Source organism: Trichoderma atroviride, chromosome 4, assembly GCF_020647795.1.
Source record: "Trichoderma atroviride chromosome 4, complete sequence".
In the NCBI taxonomy this organism is placed as follows: domain Eukaryota; kingdom Fungi; phylum Ascomycota; class Sordariomycetes; order Hypocreales; family Hypocreaceae; genus Trichoderma; species Trichoderma atroviride.
In genome coordinates, this window is record NC_089403.1 from 3,468,006 (window position 1) to 3,484,029 (window position 16,024).

At 49.4% G+C, this 16,024-nt stretch overlaps 8 protein-coding genes across 8 annotated transcripts; 3 read left to right on the forward strand and 5 right to left on the reverse strand.

Moving 5' to 3' along the window:
- Window positions 1-547: 547 nt before the first annotated feature.
- On the forward strand, window positions 548-1,318 carry TrAtP1_008494 (uncharacterized protein; the record flags this gene model as incomplete). The annotated part of the gene is made up of 1 exon (XM_014086798.2): window positions 548-1,318. One exon carries the CDS (start codon window positions 548-550, stop codon window positions 1,316-1,318), a length of 771 nt encoding a protein of 256 aa, XP_013942273.2.
- A 709-nt stretch (window positions 1,319-2,027) lies between these two features.
- Window positions 2,028-3,272, reverse strand: TrAtP1_008495 (uncharacterized protein; the record flags this gene model as incomplete). Its single annotated transcript, XM_014086799.2, has 1 exon — window positions 2,028-3,272. One exon carries the CDS (start codon window positions 3,270-3,272, stop codon window positions 2,028-2,030), a length of 1,245 nt encoding a protein of 414 aa, XP_013942274.2.
- Window positions 3,273-3,309: 37 nt separating this feature from the next.
- Window positions 3,310-4,110, reverse strand: TrAtP1_008496 (uncharacterized protein; the record flags this gene model as incomplete). Its single annotated transcript, XM_066113927.1, has 1 exon — window positions 3,310-4,110. The coding sequence occupies one exon, from the start codon at window positions 4,108-4,110 to the stop codon at window positions 3,310-3,312; it is 801 nt and encodes a 266-aa protein (XP_065970017.1).
- A 754-nt stretch (window positions 4,111-4,864) lies between these two features.
- On the forward strand, window positions 4,865-5,179 carry TrAtP1_008497 (uncharacterized protein; the record flags this gene model as incomplete). Its single annotated transcript, XM_014086800.2, has 1 exon — window positions 4,865-5,179. One exon carries the CDS (start codon window positions 4,865-4,867, stop codon window positions 5,177-5,179), a length of 315 nt encoding a protein of 104 aa, XP_013942275.1.
- Window positions 5,180-6,330: 1,151 nt separating this feature from the next.
- Window positions 6,331-7,744, reverse strand: TrAtP1_008498 (uncharacterized protein). The gene is made up of 7 exons (XM_066113928.1): window positions 7,570-7,744; window positions 7,498-7,513; window positions 7,368-7,433; window positions 7,186-7,300; window positions 7,041-7,106; window positions 6,895-6,973; window positions 6,331-6,838 (listed from the first exon to the last, which is right to left on the reverse strand). The coding sequence occupies exons 1-7, from the start codon at window positions 7,647-7,649 to the stop codon at window positions 6,766-6,768; spliced, it is 495 nt and encodes a 164-aa protein (XP_065970018.1). The 5' UTR covers window positions 7,650-7,744; the 3' UTR covers window positions 6,331-6,765.
- A 152-nt stretch (window positions 7,745-7,896) lies between these two features.
- Window positions 7,897-9,755, forward strand: TrAtP1_008499 (uncharacterized protein). Its single transcript, XM_014086801.2, has 2 exons — window positions 7,897-8,252; window positions 8,306-9,755. The coding sequence occupies exons 1-2, from the start codon at window positions 8,038-8,040 to the stop codon at window positions 9,564-9,566; spliced, it is 1,476 nt and encodes a 491-aa protein (XP_013942276.1). The 5' UTR covers window positions 7,897-8,037; the 3' UTR covers window positions 9,567-9,755.
- A 425-nt stretch (window positions 9,756-10,180) lies between these two features.
- TrAtP1_008500 (uncharacterized protein) lies at window positions 10,181-11,446 on the reverse strand (the record flags this gene model as incomplete). The annotated part of the gene is made up of 1 exon (XM_014086359.1): window positions 10,181-11,446. One exon carries the CDS (start codon window positions 11,444-11,446, stop codon window positions 10,181-10,183), a length of 1,266 nt encoding a protein of 421 aa, XP_013941834.1.
- Window positions 11,447-12,367: 921 nt separating this feature from the next.
- Window positions 12,368-13,417, reverse strand: TrAtP1_008501 (uncharacterized protein; the record flags this gene model as incomplete). Its single annotated transcript, XM_014086802.2, has 1 exon — window positions 12,368-13,417. The coding sequence occupies one exon, from the start codon at window positions 13,415-13,417 to the stop codon at window positions 12,368-12,370; it is 1,050 nt and encodes a 349-aa protein (XP_013942277.1).
- Between the last annotated feature and the right edge of the window lie 2,607 nt (window positions 13,418-16,024).

Below are 16,024 nucleotides of genomic sequence, written 5' to 3' on the forward strand. Positions count from 1 at the left end.
GAGCCGAGGCATATATCTGTGTACATGTATGCATTGTGAATTATACTGAAAGTAGTATTTCTCAAGTAAGAGTGGCTGAAAGAGGTATATGTTGCGTGAGGACAATAAAACATGAAAAGCCAATGAGAAGACGAGCAACAGACAACTTTAGAAAAAGAGCTGATTTGTGTGGTCCCCCCCCCCCCCCCCCCCCCCCCCGCTAGATCAACTTAAGAGACGTGGGGAAGCAAGATGTGGCTGAACTAGAGAAGGATTTTTTTGTTCCCTAGACTCGTTTTTAACAAATGTTTTTTGTATTGCCCCTCACGCGCGAGCCGAGGCAGATGAACCAGGCTATATACTATATATCCAGCCAGTGGTTGAAATGTGAGGCCTTCACAAGTTTGAAGAGAGCGCTTCTTTGCCACTCCCCGCCACCATTCTCATTTACATCTTTTGAGCTGCTGTATCGTTTGGAAGATTCAGTTGGCATCTTCATAATCGAAGATTTCAAAGTATACGGTTTCCAAGTTCTACAGCCATTGCAATACCTTCAGTTTCACACACCATGGCTATCATGGATGCCGTGGCAGCTTCCTGGGGCCACATAATCGCAACCTACGACCCCTACACCGTCGACTTCGTCGGCACCTTCATCATCCAAGTCATCTTCTGGTGGATTCCATGCATCCTCTTCGTCCTCCTCGACTCCATCGCACCGTCCTTTTCCTCAAAACACAAAATCCAGCCCGCGCCCAAGCAGCCCACGTCAAGCGAAATCTTGCACTCCATGGTCATCTGCATCCGCAACCAGGCCATCGTCTTCGCCCTCCACGGCGCCCTCCTCTACGCAACTTTCGCAAAGGGCCTGCCCCCCAGCATCAGAGTCGACGCAAAACTCCCCTCGCTAGAAGAATTCGTACGAGACCTCTTCTTCAGCGTGCTGTCCCGCGAGGCCCTCTTCTACAGCTCCCACCGGATCCTCCATCTGCGCCCGCTGTATAGACGCTTTCACAAGCAGCACCACAAGTTCACGGCCCCCGTCGCGTTTTCGTCGCAGTATGCCCACCCGGTGGAGCACATCTCGGCCAACGTGCTGCCCATTTTGCTGCCGCCGCTGCTGCTAAAGTCGCATATTCTCACCATGTGGGTGTTTGTGGCCTTTCAGCTCATCGAGACTTCGACGGTGCATAGCGGGTATGATTTCTTTGGGGGAGCGGCCAAGAAGCATGACCGGCATCATGAGAGGTTTGACGTGTACTTTGGGGGTATCGGGCTTTTGGATTATGTTCTTGGGACTGATGAACGAGAAGATAGGAGGAGAGGTAAGAAGGATTAGAAGCGACAAGTTGAACTTTTAGATAATATTGCCCGTGTTAAAAGTCCAACGACTTAATCAACGTTGTGATTTTGCGTTTTTGTGATCTAATGCACCACTTTATGAATCATTCAATTGCCTAAACCTTCGTGGTCTCTGTTGTAAGCTCATTTCTGTCTGTGTCCCATCCCATCCATAATCTCGTTGTTCCCAAATCTATCGGCCGGCCAATATGCAAGGGTATCCATCCAAAAACAAAAGGTCTCCGCCCCGACAAGCAAAGAGAGCTGATATAAACAAAAGCTAATGATTTCATTCCTAGAATTCGTAGCTCGTATTTTCCATTTTTTTTTTATAATGCCATCCATGCCGAAGACCGAACATACGCCGCCGCCGTTTAAGGTTGTTCGGTCAAAACACCGCCCAATTGATATAAGAAATAGTAAAATAGTGAAGAAGAAAGATAAAAATAAATAAATAGATCGAAGCGAGGCCTCTGTCAATCTCCATCCACACGACGCTGGTGATAGAACCACATTGGTACAGCATCTGCAGTATATCAATCCCAAACAATATATGATAATATCCCAGACAATAAATAAAATGATGTGAAAAAAAGAAAAATATGGGAGAGGGCAGGGACTTGGGTAAAAATTAATCCGAGAAAAAAAAAAGGAGAAAAGGTAACGGAAAATGGAAATAATAATGATAACGTGGTAAAAACAGGTTTTCAGAGCAAACCGCTAGAACTTGATGCGCCAAAATGATACTTGAGCACTCTATTCGCTTCAGAAATGCTAATGTCTTCCACATCCATGGCGACTTCTGCCAAGAACTGGGAAGGACTGCCAGGCAAGGGGGCGCACTGATCGAACAAAAAGTGTTTGGAGTCAAAAGAGTCGTATTCAAGGTCCTGGATCTCTGGTGTCGACTCAAGATAACTCATATCCGTTGGGGACTGAAGGGCAGAGAGATAATGAGGCACGGAGAGTTGGGAGTAGTCATGCTGAGACTCGAAAAAGGTATCGTCTGCCCGAGATGGGATGGGGCTCTGTTGTTGCTGTATGGCATAGGGCGTAAATATGGCGGAATAGTTTGTTCGATCAGAGCCAATCTCAATGGGTGGCGGTATTGATGCATGGGGAGAGTCTTGTCGCTCTATTTGGACTCTGGGTAAGACTGATGCCGACGTCTCCCCATTTAGAAATATGGGGGTGGTATCGAGAGTGTGGGAATTGCGACGCTGCGCAGAGTTGATTTGCTTTAGGAAATCACCTAGCAGTTCTTGCCCTCGTGTTGGAAATCGCTGTTCAAACACCTTTGGCAGCCAGGTACAGAATGCCATCCGGTACAAGACTTCTGGCTCTGGATAGGCTTGCCTGATTTTGAAATGCAGCCGGTAATAGACGGGGGCCAGGCACTCGGGTCCGTGTTTTTCTTTGAACCTGTAAATAGCCCTCAACTGCTTGATAGTCCAGTCCTTGATGCAGGGGTCCGAGATGCGGTTCGCGTGGGGAAATAGGATCTGATAGATGCGATCCCATTGCTGTATGTGTGATCTTGATCGGTCGCTACGCTGTTTGATCTGAAGACATGTGCCCGAATCGTAATGGAGCGCGTTATTCGCCCGGCTCCGTCGATGTGGTGCCTCTGCTCTTTTCTTTTGACATTGATGAGGACAGTTCATTGCATCGTGGTGTACGCTTCTCAGATGCTGTTTCAGGTACGGGATTGTGTTGATCTTCTGAAAACAGTTATGATGTACAAGATCGGGGTACCTCATTGCATAGGGGCATATGAATGACGATTTATCGTGCAGTACAGGGAAGTGCCCTTGCATTGTATCAGCATTTGCATCATAGTCCTGAGGCGTCTGCGGGTTTCCTTCTGCAGCACCAAGTATACCACGCCCGTAGCCACTGATGTCCCGCCCCATGTTTGGTCGCTGGTAGAGTGCGTCAAGACTTGCAACCATTTGCTCTAGGCCGAGTCTCACATCGAACAATGGGTCTTCAACATGGCCAGAGGAATGTTGATGCTCTTGGGGGCTTGGGGCCTGGCTTGCAATATTTCTGCCATCGCCATCTTGAGGGGGGGTACAATCCATTGTCCAAGTAGTCATGTGTGTTATGCTGATCGCTCTCGGTGAGCTGCCCCGATATCGTCGAGGTTTGCTGGGAAAACTCGCTGATGTTATCGATCCATGAGTCTGCAAGAAGCTGCATGTCGCTAGACTCTTGTGTACCCATGCTCGAGACATTGTTGTTAACCGATATCATGTGTTGTTGCCGATTAACGAGCGGCTGGCCTCGAATTGTCAAGACTGGCCCATCCCAGTCAAAAGAATTGAACAGCCTATCGTCCCTCCTTTGAAACCTGTCGGTCCATGTTTGTTGAAACTGCGTAACATCGCTGAGGATTTGCGCGGGAGCCGTGCGTCTTGGCGGGGAGAGCAGCGGCATGGGACTGGCGATATGCGGGGATGACAATGGCGACGGGATTCTCGATAAGGGATAAAGCCGAGCCATGGGAGAGGCAGTCGTCTGGGATATCATGTCTCGTTCTCGGGCCATGGACTGGACATCGTGTGTCCGAATGACCAGCGATTGGCCATTGTGGACAGGCTGGACGGCATACGGCGATTGATTGGGCTGGTCTCGCTGCGTATTCGCCTCTCCTTGGCGATGAAACCGCTGCCCCGCCCTCTGCGGGATGTAGCCGGACGTGTCGATTGGTGAACGATGGGCACGGCTGAGGGTGCTTGGAAGTAAAATCGAGGGTGACGCCTCTCGGTGTTTTCGTTTTGACATCATGGCCCGCTATTCGCGTATAGCGGGTGGCCAGCGCTATTGCCAGTGAAGCTACAGGCGATCTAGCTTCCGATTAGATTAGCAGCTGGAGAGCTGGACGACTGATTGAATCTAAGGCCCGGGCCGCTACCCAGGTGCGGGGATGTTTTTTTCTTGCCAGTTGAATGGCTTGTCCCCCGCCCGCCAGCAAAGAGGCAAAAGAGAGTTTGCGGCGGTCTCGCGGCGGGCAACTAAGCTTATCCGATCACTGGACGGCCTCTGCTTCGCCTCTTGGACCTGGAGATGGAATCGAGATCAAAGTGCACAAGGTTGGGTGGCGAGTGAACGAAACGGACGCAGCCGACGAGTCCCGTTTTATGCGCGGCTTTGGACCCGGGATGGAACCCAAAAACGATACAAGGTACCTGGAACTGATGGAACTGACGTCCAATGAGAGGGTGGCCGCCTCAGCTGTTTTGGGCTGTCGCCAACCGGTACTAAGGAAAAGGTACGAAGCAAGGAGTCAAGCACTTAAAATCTATCTACGACTTGTGGTATGGTAAAACCTCTGTGGTTTTCTTTTTTCCTGTCAGGAAGAGGACCCTTGCCCGTTTTTGTATTGCCTCGCCTTCAACGTCGGGACGTTTTGGTGAGGCTTGCTGCGGCCCTTGTGCCGATTTACACCCCGTCGTGAACTCGTCATCGAGCGGAGCCGCTAGGTTGGTGTGCTGGTGCTGAATCTTGGGAAAAGTGCTGCAGTATACACCGCTTGCTTGATATGGCCTGTTGTTTATTGACGGCGCAATTTGCCTATATATCGACTATAGCTGGAGTTTCTGGCATTGCTCCGGCCTGTGCACCGGCAAAAAACGCAGCGGCAATCTGCATTGGTCGAAGCTGCGAGCTGCGCCATGAACTCATCCATCCAGTCGGCAGAGAGAGGCTGTGCGGGCCCCACCCCAAAACGATAATTGCACTGCCAGCACGGCGCACGATTCTTGGTATTAACTATGGTTGGGCATGTTTGCTGCGCTGGCAGCAGCTACAGTATGAATGCAACTTCGACATTGGCCACTGCGGCAGCGGCCCGTGATCTCGATCTTGTTTCCCCAAAAGTGGCGGAGGCTAAAGCAAGAGAAACCACCATTGGCAGCATGACACGGAAGCCGACTCGATCCATATGGCCGGGGCATGTGCTCTTGTGATGCCGAACGTTGGTGACTGATAAACAAACTGCCTCTTGTCGCTATCTGGTGGTGGTTTATCAAGCCGATTCTAGCCAGGCCAGTACATGTATCTTGTGTACATGTACGGATTGACAGCTAATAATAGCAGGACGAAGCGGCATCCAGTAGGATACATACACATGGTACATGGGCCAATAGCATGTAGCTGTATATACGAACATGTGTCTCTAGCAAGAATAGATACCTCACCTCGAAGCACCAATTTGTTCGTATCATTCGTATCATTCGTATTGTTCTTCCCTTCTCCGAGCCTGAGCCGTATCACGAGTCCCGGCCCCACCGTGTCCGAACAGCCGGGATCTCGGCGGGCATCTCACGCTCAAACGATTTCCGAAGCAAACCCGCCTCCTAAAAAACGCAGCCAAGTATCCTCAGGGAAGTATGCGTTAATCCAATAGCATAGCCTTCCGCAGCCCAAAGAGCCAGGCATCTCTTTTTGGGGAAATGGCCAGCGTTACATACAGGCATGGAGCATCACGTAACGCCGGATCCCAAAAACTCCACCTCCTGGCCCCGGGCGTCGAAAAGAGCCTATTCTTCAATACGGGTCTATCAATAGTGCCCAATTATATACCGGAGGTGCACCAGTCACCTGGATGTTTTCCTAAGTTGTTAGGCTGCCATTTACAAGGATCTTGCTGCGATCATCAACGAGTCACCCGTGAAGCGTGGTGGATACAGGTACATGCTACGTGCGTACCCAGTAGCCTTGTTGTCCATATTGCATCATTAGCAGAAAATTGTTTGGTTTGATTGCCCTATTCTAACTTCAACCCTTGCCTGAATGGTGCAATAAGCACTTGGAGCAAAGACCTAAGCCACTTCCCATGTTTTGCAACTCTGTCAAGCTAGACGATGGTGTTGCGATTTTGCGGTAATCATGTATACGAAGCAATAGGCAGAGAAATAGAAAGAGTGGCGAAGCACTCCGTTGGCATCTAATTGAGTCAAACCTATGCCTCTGATGTCACATGCAAGCGAATCTGACAAGTCTCTGTACCTCTTTCACGGGGTGGGAACCCGCTTCGGGGTGGAAAACCGCTTCGAGGCGGCCAGTCACACGTATCCGCTGATCTCTATTATATGCAGCTACTAGGTAGTTGCTGAATGCCCCATCGGCTAGAGTCTGGTACTACGTAGCATCTAAGAGCAAGTGGACAGTTAAAAAAAGAAGAAGAAAGGTGGGTTGACGCCCTCGCTGGCCGGCAGATGAGGCTCTGCGGCTTATCCTACTGATTATCTCATCGTGCATGTATCTGGGCTACAGGATGTCGCAATCACATTCCCATCTCTGTAACTCGAGCCTCTTCCCTATAATGAGAATTTTTCTATACAGTTGATTCCTACGGCTTAGTCTATGTTATCGCCATGCTGGAGCTGTTATAGCATTGTTGTCCTTACTAGAAAGTGACACCATCGAATCGATCCAAACCTAGTCGACCTCATCTACCCATTGTGCCGGAGCTACAAAGGCCCCATCCGGGCCCATGGTTCCAGCGACATACCTAGACGCCAAGGTCAGTGGTGATTTAATGACAAGGAGATTGGCAAATATGAATACTTAGTGTGGCTGCCTCTTGCGGCGAGCTGGCCTTTGCTATTGTAGAACTGCACCGATGTGTACGCGAGCGTCTTGCCAACTGTCATCCCAAGGTCAGAATGCCTCTTGCAGTAGTTACCAGATACCAATTCATGAGAATTACATACTCTTATCACAAGTAGCAGTTCCCTTGAGGAGATCGCCAGGCCGGCCACCGGGACTTAGATACGTAACTAAAGAGATGACGTATGTCAGTACGATGACTCGCTGGGAACATTGAACAGGGGAGTTTGTTTTCGCCTAGGTAATTACCATTCAAGTCAGTTGACACACCAGTTGCGAATCGCCCAGTAGATGCGACTGCCAGAGATCCTCCGAGGTCAACAAGGCTGGCTATGGTACCGCCATGTATGGTTTGGAGCCGATTCTAGGCGAGAGCGTTAGATTTGAAAAGGATATTGAAGCCCGCCACTCGTCTACTCGGGTCAATTCACCGTATGATCTTTGTGAATGTCGACTTCGAAGTCGACTTTACCCTCTGTAGCGTTTATTATGCGGAACTGAACACTTCTGTGAGCTCTAAACCAAAATTGTATCCAAATCCTTCAAGGTTTCTGCACATACTCGGCTGTGAAGCAGTCTTACGCCTTGTCAGTACCTATCCGGCTAAGATCCAAGACTGGAGTTTGCTCTTACCTGGGCTCGAGACCTGACTCGGCCATGAATGACCGCATGACAGCCTTTGTAAAATTGAAGGGAGAGAGCTTCTTCGCCATGATGTTACCTAGACCGGTTCAATTGACTGGATACATGTATCTTGCTATGTTTGTTGGGAGCAGTAGATGTGTCCGGGATTCGGCTACAGTTGAAGGCGGCGGCGGCTTGTGTAGCCGAGATCCCTCCACTGAGACAGCATGGCCAGCGATGTTTAGCGCTGCCATTAGCGGGCTGGGCGCTATCGCCCGTTATCTCAGGCGACCCATTATCCGATGATGCGCCGAAGCATCTTCAACATAACAACCTCAAACTTCACGCTCGACCACCCAATTCTTCAAACGTCCAGGCCAACGCTGCAGGCTGGGCTTTCGTATATGATGCGATAGTCAGCACGGCATCCACTCTCTCCCTGGCGGATAGCAGCCTCGTCATCCACAAGCCGCCAAGATGTCCAACAACCCTTCCCTCCATCTCGCCGAATATCTAGAGAGGCTGCCTGGTACGACCTTTAAGAAGCTGTACCAGCAGCCCTCCACGGCCTTTGCCATCTTCAGGCGCATGCTGCCGCATCTGGCAAAGACATTTGTCATGAGAATGCTGTTCATGCCACATCCCATGACTCTGAACGATCTAGATGTTTGGGTGAAGCCAGAAGCTAAGCGGTTAGATCACGCCTTCTGCCATTGTCACAATTGCCTGCCTAACCTTGGAACAGGAAAAAGGATCAATCGCTCTCCATCTTGAGAGGACTTCATATTGTTCAAATCTCCGCTCCCTCCAAAGAAAAGCCACAGGAGATCCAGCTCATGTCCAACTTTAAACGATCTCTCCGACTCGCTCTCACCGGTGGCGGGAACCACAACTCGTTCGGCGTGCCATCTTCCCTCCTCATCCCACCCGAAATCGACCTGCCGTTCCTCGATCGATACGCGCGCAAGAAGTGGGACGACGTTTTGCACTTTGTCGTCTCCAGCGTTGGCTATAAGAGCGTCGGCGATGGATCTGGGCCGAACAAGGGCGTCAAGGAGCTCCTCATCGCAGGGCGACTTGTCGACAGACGACCAAACGGAGGCTTGGGCATCACACAGGCGGGCTTTACCTTCTTGCTGCAAGAGGCAAATGCGCAGGTCTGGACGCTACTTTTGCTGTGGCTGGATGTTCTGGGCAATAACAAGGGCTCGGGACTGGATCCGGTCGACATGCTCTCGTTCCTCTTCATGCTTGCCAGCCTCGAGCTGGGACGAGCGTACGACACAAATGCGCTGACCGAAGAGCGGAGGAATATGCTTCCTTCGCTCGTCGACTTCGGCCTCATTTACATCCCCCAGCACAAGCGCTCCATGTTCTTCCCGACAAGACTGGCTACAACCCTTACGAGCGGAGGCAACAGTCTGCGAACAATCAGCGAGGGCGTCACAGCTGCTACCCAGTCAGCCCAGACATCGCAGCAATCCCTTGGTCCCCTCGGCGGTGGCGGGGAGCAGCAATCAGGCAGCGTCGTCATCGAGACAAACTACCGCCTCTACGCCTACACCCAGTCCGCCCTCCAAATCGCCGTCCTCGCCCTCTTCGCCAAGCTCAACATGCGCTTCCCAGACATGGTCGCCGGGCGCCTCTCCCGCGCGTCCATCCGTCAGGCCATCAACTTTGGCATCACTGCCGACCAGATCATTTCCTATCTCGCCGCCCACGCCCACGAGCAGATGCACCGCACCGCCGCCCTCACTAACAAGCCCGTCTTGCCGCCCACCGTCGTCGACCAGATCCGGCTGTGGCAGCTGGAGAATGAGCGCATGAAGACGACGAGCGGCTTCTTGTTCAGAGACTTCACCGACGATAAAGACTATCTCGACACGGCGCGCTTCTCAGAGGAGATTGGCGTGCTGGTTTGGAGAAATGATCATGCGCGCATGTTCTTTGCAAACAAACATGAGCAGATTAAAGATTTTTTGAAAACAAGGAAGAGGGCGGAATAAGACTTTATTACAGCTACTCTTTCCTACGTAATTTTTGATTGTTTCTCATCTATTACTTGGCAAATTGCATTATAACGACTGAAATTTAATTGGGCGTCTGGCGCTGGGAATGGACACTGGGACGGGAAGCATTAATCGGCTGAACCCCCAAAATGGATGCCGCGTATATTACATCAATACAAAAGAACAAAAGTTGTAATTCATATCAGTAACTCATTGCCATAAACTATCTCGAAACTTGAATGTACCTACATTAACTCTACAATAGTCTTGAAGGCTTTCCCCCCTTTTTTTTGCATTTCTTTAACAAGAAGCTCAAGCACATGTACTTCTCCAATTCGAGCAACAGCCAATTCAATCCCTAAAGGGGATGATTCTTCGATGTATCCATCACAGTATCCATCACAAATTCCATTTCCAGTTGAATTCCAATTCAAACACTTGCCCCTGAGTCGATCCATTACATCTCGGCTTTCTTGTGCCAAGAACAAAAAGGGGAATCAAGAAAACATTGCAAAAAAAAAAGAAGAAGAAGAAGAAGACTCATCGGGGCCAAACGCCAATTTGCACTCCTTCCAACACAATTAATTCGCACAATTATGAATCCAATTTCATTACGACAAGGTGAGACGCTTTTCCCGAGACGCGCTAGAAATGCTTCCCGAGAGAAAGCTCTTGGACTTGTTATCGTGGTTATAAGAGCCGTAGCGCAGTTTTGTCAAGCTGTGCCTTTCGCCTTTTTTGGCACCCGAGCTGCGGAATATCTTTGCTATTAGGCCCTTTTCTTCCATAGTGCCGCCCTCGGGGAGCAGCGAGGGGCGACCATGTCGACGAGCATAAGCTTGCTGCCAGATGTGCAAAGAGCGCCTCGCTTCATCTGTGGTGCAAAGACTATCGAGGTGGTCAAATACACGGCGACATCGCGTGTCCTCTTCATTTTCGGGCGAGACATTGGACGATGTCATGAAGCTTCTCAAGGCGGAAGTGGTAGTTGAATTGGGGAGATGAGATGCTCGCTGATGTAGGCTACTGTATGGCGTTTTGGGTCTCGCGGAAAAGGAGTTGGTCAACGATAGGCGAGATTCAATTGCATCTTTGGCAAGGTCTTCTGACAAATATTTATCATGGAGAGCCACGAATCGGCCAGACCAGTAAGCAGAAGATTGCGCGATGCTAATTCGCATGAATGGAGTCCCGGGAGAATATGACTGAACCGAGTTAGCCAGCGACGTTGTGGACGGTTGCACAAGATTCAATTTTGAAGGGTTGCAGAGTGTCGCGTCGGTTCTAGTAGAAGATGGAGAAGATTTGGAAGAGGAACCGGTGAAAGCTGAGGTGTTGATAGAGCGAACAGCCAGCGAAGGTCGGGAGATGGATGCCTTCAAGTCATGAAGGGCACTCATAGTTCGAGATTTGGGCAGTTTGCTCGCCAGTCGCTGATTTGGTGGATCTGGATGGAGAAAGCCATCTGGCGCAGGAGGAATATTCTCGTCCTGTACCAGTGTAGCTGTTGGCACTGTTCTAAAAGATGGCTTCGGTATAGATGAGGCTGATAACAAACTTTTGCGCGACTTCTTTGGCGGCTTTAGATTGGAGCAGATCTTGATGGTTGGCGTGACCGCGATATCAGAGCTTGCAACGCTCGGACTGTTTTCTAATTGGCCGTCACTGTGGAATTCAGCTGATATGTGCCTTGGTGTTTGGATAGGTAACGGAAGACGGCATTCGGGAATGGAGCTGTAGCTGTCTGTTTCACAGTCCTTGATGGCATCGACAATAATAAGCCTCTCGCTTCGGATAAGATCGGCACCTCGTGAGTTTTTGACCGGGCCTATGGGTGCAGAGATGAGGGGCCTTCTATTCTTTCCACGTCCTCGCATATTGTTTCGGCTGCAACAATGGCTATTGAAGAGCAGAGTTCTAATGGTGTTCAAGTAGGTGTTATTAAAGAAAGAAATGAATTCTAGATACAACGCTGGAGGATCATTGGCGTTCAGCGGAAGTCAAAGGAGAGCACAGGAAGAGATAAAATTACCAACAAGCTGTTTGTCTTTTCCTTGTTCGATCTTCTAAAAAGGCAGCTCTGCCTACCACAAGAGCTGCCTATTTAAAGCAGCGAGCTGTCGAGCCGGGCAGCCAATCCTAGTCGAGAGTGATATGCTGAAAGGACAAGGCACAAAGAGGAGAGACCATGGGAAAGGTCGAGACGGAATGGCGAGATGAATATGATCTGGAAAGAAACGCCGGGCCTGGTGATATCCAGGTGCCAAAGAATTGGGGGAGTCGTGATATCGCGTTATATGCGTGGCTTGCAGCAACATCGAGCTGCATGCTCGTTAAGCGATACAGCTGAGAGGCAAGAGGCGGCGCCTAAACGACAGGCTTGTTTGGAGAGAAACCCCGTCCAGGACGCGTCTCTGTCTACTGCGAGTCGATTCGTAGGACTGACGCGTGACTGAAGCAGATGCGAAAAAGCACTTTGGCAGAAACTGGCATCTGGCAGGTGCCCGGCAACCTTGCCATCTGCAGAGGCGCCGGTCTTGCAGTTATTCCGCTGAGCGCCATCTTTGCCAGCAGCAAATTATTCAAATGTTAATCTTTCTATCTCTTTGACATAGCTCTCTTGCAGCCTCCTTTCTCCCGTGCGTCTTTGCTGCTCTATTGTCAGCATCCAGCTTCCTCCGTCTATTGCTGTCATTTGCACCGCGATCTTCCCAATACATCGCCCACAATGCATTATATCCTCTTCTCGCCTCGAACACAATTACATAAAGATGCTCCTCAGAGAGGTCCGTCCACAGCTAATCGTCCCAGCCTTCGATTTTGAACCGGAAAACAACATCTCCTTCCCCTCGGGGTATCTCGTTTCCGTTGGCATCCCAAAGAGCCCGCTCCACGTATGTCGTGTTGCCGTCGTTGTCCACCAGCATCACCGTCTGTCGTTGCGTTCCATACATGCCCTCTTCAAAGCCCATCGGCGGATGTGGGCTTGCGCTTGGGGTGATGCCTGGCCTTGACTCTTGCTTGAGCTCTTCGACCGCCTTTTGATTATGCTTGAGATCTGCCCATAAAATGCGGCCTTTCGCAGTGGCCTTTTCCATCTCCGTGCAATTGACTTCGTCGCCAACCGGGGGCACGAAGATGGTATGCCTCATCAAGTTCATATACTCTTGCAAGCTTGATCCTGAAGGTCGTTCCGGCATGGATTCCGTATCGAGGACGGAGAAGAGGCTTGCAATGAGATCGTCTTCAGTAGACTTCTTCGCCGCGGCCTCCATTACCACCTCCTTCAGGAGACGCTTTGCCGCAGTTACCTTGGGCCACTCGTTGGGATCGTTGTATACCGTATTGCTCAGCCCCCAAACGCCATCCGGCTCAAGCCCGACCAAAGGAACATCATCCACGTCAGCAGCCCTGTTGCTCACAATGGCGATGCCTTCGTTCTTTCGTTTCAGCTTGCTACATACCATCGAAAATCCTCCCACGCCCTTGACGCCGCCATCTTGGACAAGCTCATTTACGCCCTTCATTATTCCCTCGTCCGGTAGCCCTCCAAGCCACATGTTAACCATGCGGCCTCGGCTTTTGATGCCATGCACTGGGTGTTGAGCGTCATCGCTGTCGACCTCGCGATAGTTTGTCAGCACAGCCAAGTTGCCGGTCTTGGTAATGCCTAGCCAAGTGCCCTTTGCTGCCCTCTGGAGGTCCCGCGAGGAAAGAACATCGCTGCCCGACTCGGGATGCGTCCACCAGTGCGGCCGAGATGTAGGTCGCAGAATGAACTCATCACGGTTGTCGATGAGAATGAGCGAGTAGTCTGGATGCGCGGTTGTGAAAACAACGATGCACATGGTGGTGAGTTACTGCTGTTGTGTTGCGTGATTCAGATTTGGATGATGAGTTATAGTTCAGGCGAGTGCCGCCCGCAGCCGTTATTATAAGGTTGGATCAGCGATGGGCCGACGTCGGCGTTATCAATGGAACGGGTTGAACAGCACCCAAAGAGGATCCGATTGAACGCCTCCTTTCGATTTAAGCTTTCCGAAACATTGCCAGATCAATTCAGGGATTGGTGCCACCACATGGTCTTCTAACTCATATCATGGCAGTGCCAAGGCCTGGGAGTCCGGCGCCAACCGGGCTTACCCCATGAGACCCGCAGTCGAGCCGGTGCGCTGATCAAGATCATGAGATCAGCTGGTGGCCAGTCGTCATGGATACCATCGTCATTGCCGCCATTATCGGGTATCATTCTGCATCTAGTAGGAGATTCATATACGTCGATGGATCTCACAATCGTTTGTTCGAACCAACGAGCAGCATTCGTATTACATGGCTACGACTTGGGCGTCGGTTGACAGGACGCCTGTTTGCCTAGTAACAAGGTCGCAAACCATGCAGCAAGGTGAGAGACTAACACGGCTACAATGGAGCGGTAAACAGGCGCCGATTCTTTTTGGTAAATTTGTCAATCTTGGTGCAAGGTCCCCGAATGGATCCCTTTGCCAGACGTTGTGTGTCTTCGTCGACCTCTAGGTAGGCATAGCTGATCTCCATTTGCAGCTTTTTTGTGTCTTTACCGTGTTGGCTTTGTGCAGTATGTCGCAAAACATGTGATGTCCTATTTTTAGAGCATACAGATGCTCATATGCCTGTGCTTTATACACTCAACTGAAAATTACGCAGCATGATCAACAAAGAAAATTGTGACAAACATTCGATGCACAAGGACATATTGTCGAAAAATAAACAATGATGTTGTCGACGAGGACTCTTTCAAAGTGTCGTCTGCCCTTCATCCATCAACATTGTGTCTTACGATTGTCAAAGGCGTGAATACAAACAAACCTTTATAATTACCGCTTAAAGGCGTCAGTTTCTTTTAATTTGTCGCGCTGCACATTCTTCCAAAAGGAGAAGAAATAAAAGCAAGAGGGAAAAGGCAAAAATAGTTTTCAACCAGATTTTCAAAGATTAGCCCAGAAGGCAATTAATATATAAGCAAGGCCTGCATACTCTCTCAAAGGCGCTTCAAATATATTTGCATTGCCCTTTTTAAACTTCCAAAACCATTCAGTATTCTACAGTTAACCTACACTCATAGCCATAGAACAAGATCTCATCGACGGAGGCGAAGAAACCCTCAATGCAATACTTGCTTTAGGATATCGCCAAGCCGCATTCATCACTCAAAAGTCAACAGTAGATGAGGGCTACGTCATTCATAAGCCAGATCACGGTATTATCATCATTCTAAAAGAAGAGCCGAGGAGAGGTTGCGTATACGACGAATTCAATGACAGCATCCTAGACAAGATACGGCACGTCATACACTGCACGGCTCGTATTAGCGTCAAGAGTGCTCAATCATGCTGTGGACTCGTAAACGACTACAACTTCATATTTGCCCTTACCGACTTTAAGAAATTTCAGAACTTGGTCAAGTCAGGGAGAGAGGATTTTAACTAGCTCATCTACAATACTTATGTAGACGCTCGAAAGGACGGTTAGCCTCTGAGCAAGACGCCGTATCCTGCCGCTATCGACTTCACGAAATAGGAAAATGTGATTAGTGATGAGATAATAGACCCATGCCCAAGGTTAAAAAAGTATCTTGAGATACAGGAGGAATACTATGGATGTGATGGGGAAATGATGGATCATATTGATGCGGTAGCAAGGGAGCCTCAAGGCCTGGGAGGCGACCGACAGCTCCAAACCACTATTAAGAAGTTGCTATCATACCTTTTTAAACTAGTTTGATTTTGATTTCATTTATCCTTGGTAATTCCATAGACACCTTTCCTATGGCAGTTGCACTATCCACTATGTAGGTACTATTTTCGTTAACATGTATGCTTGTCCCAATTGTTCACAAAGATAGTCTCCTTTTACCCTAAGTTTCCCTAAGTTGAGCTCATAATAACATTAATAATCACTGACAGACTGGAAAAGAAAAAAAAAAAAGCAAAAGCAGTCAAAGTATGGTAAGTTCCTAGTTACATTACATTGAGAATTTAGTTGAACCAGAGCCGTCTGCAGCCGCACATACAGTCGCTCTGAAACATAGTTTAAAGTTTAGAAACTCCCGCCAAAAGACACGCAAGTATGAAGAAGAATATGAAAATGCCCAAGTAAGGTGAGAATACGGTTCATGCACAGCTCAATTCGCCTTTTGTACTTGTCTCCGTCTCAGTGTCACTTGGGCCTTCTTCAGTACCACTGCAACTGCTGCAATAATCATACAGCGGCGTAGCAGTCGAATATACTACAGCTGGAAACGCAGTTGTTAAAACAGCCCCTGCTAAAAGTGAGGTCGTGCAAGCTCTGCGTTACTTCTTATTGAATACATGTCGCTCATATGAACGATCTCCCTTGTCACCGGGCTCTGCTACGAAACGCATGCGACAATATAATTCGCTTTAATGGTCAGATTTGCTGAGACTATGTGGCATTCT

Excerpts from the sequence above, each read along its gene's own strand:
- TrAtP1_008498 (XM_066113928.1), bottom strand. The coding sequence starts at position 7,649 with ATGGCGAAGAAGCTCTCTCCCTTCAATTTTACAAAGGCTGTCATGCGG. Across the intron at positions 7,301-7,367 it reads ACATTCACAAAGATCATACG|AATCGGCTCCAAACCATACA; the intron begins GTGAATTGACCC and ends GCTCTCGCCTAG. Across the intron at positions 6,974-7,040 it reads AACTGCTACTTGTGATAAGA|TTGGCAAGACGCTCGCGTAC; the intron begins GTATGTAATTCT and ends TTGGGATGACAG.
- TrAtP1_008499 (XM_014086801.2), top strand. The coding sequence starts at position 8,038 with ATGTCCAACAACCCTTCCCTCCATCTCGCCGAATATCTAGAGAGGCTG. Across the intron at positions 8,253-8,305 it reads GTGAAGCCAGAAGCTAAGCG|GAAAAAGGATCAATCGCTCT; the intron begins GTTAGATCACGC and ends ACCTTGGAACAG.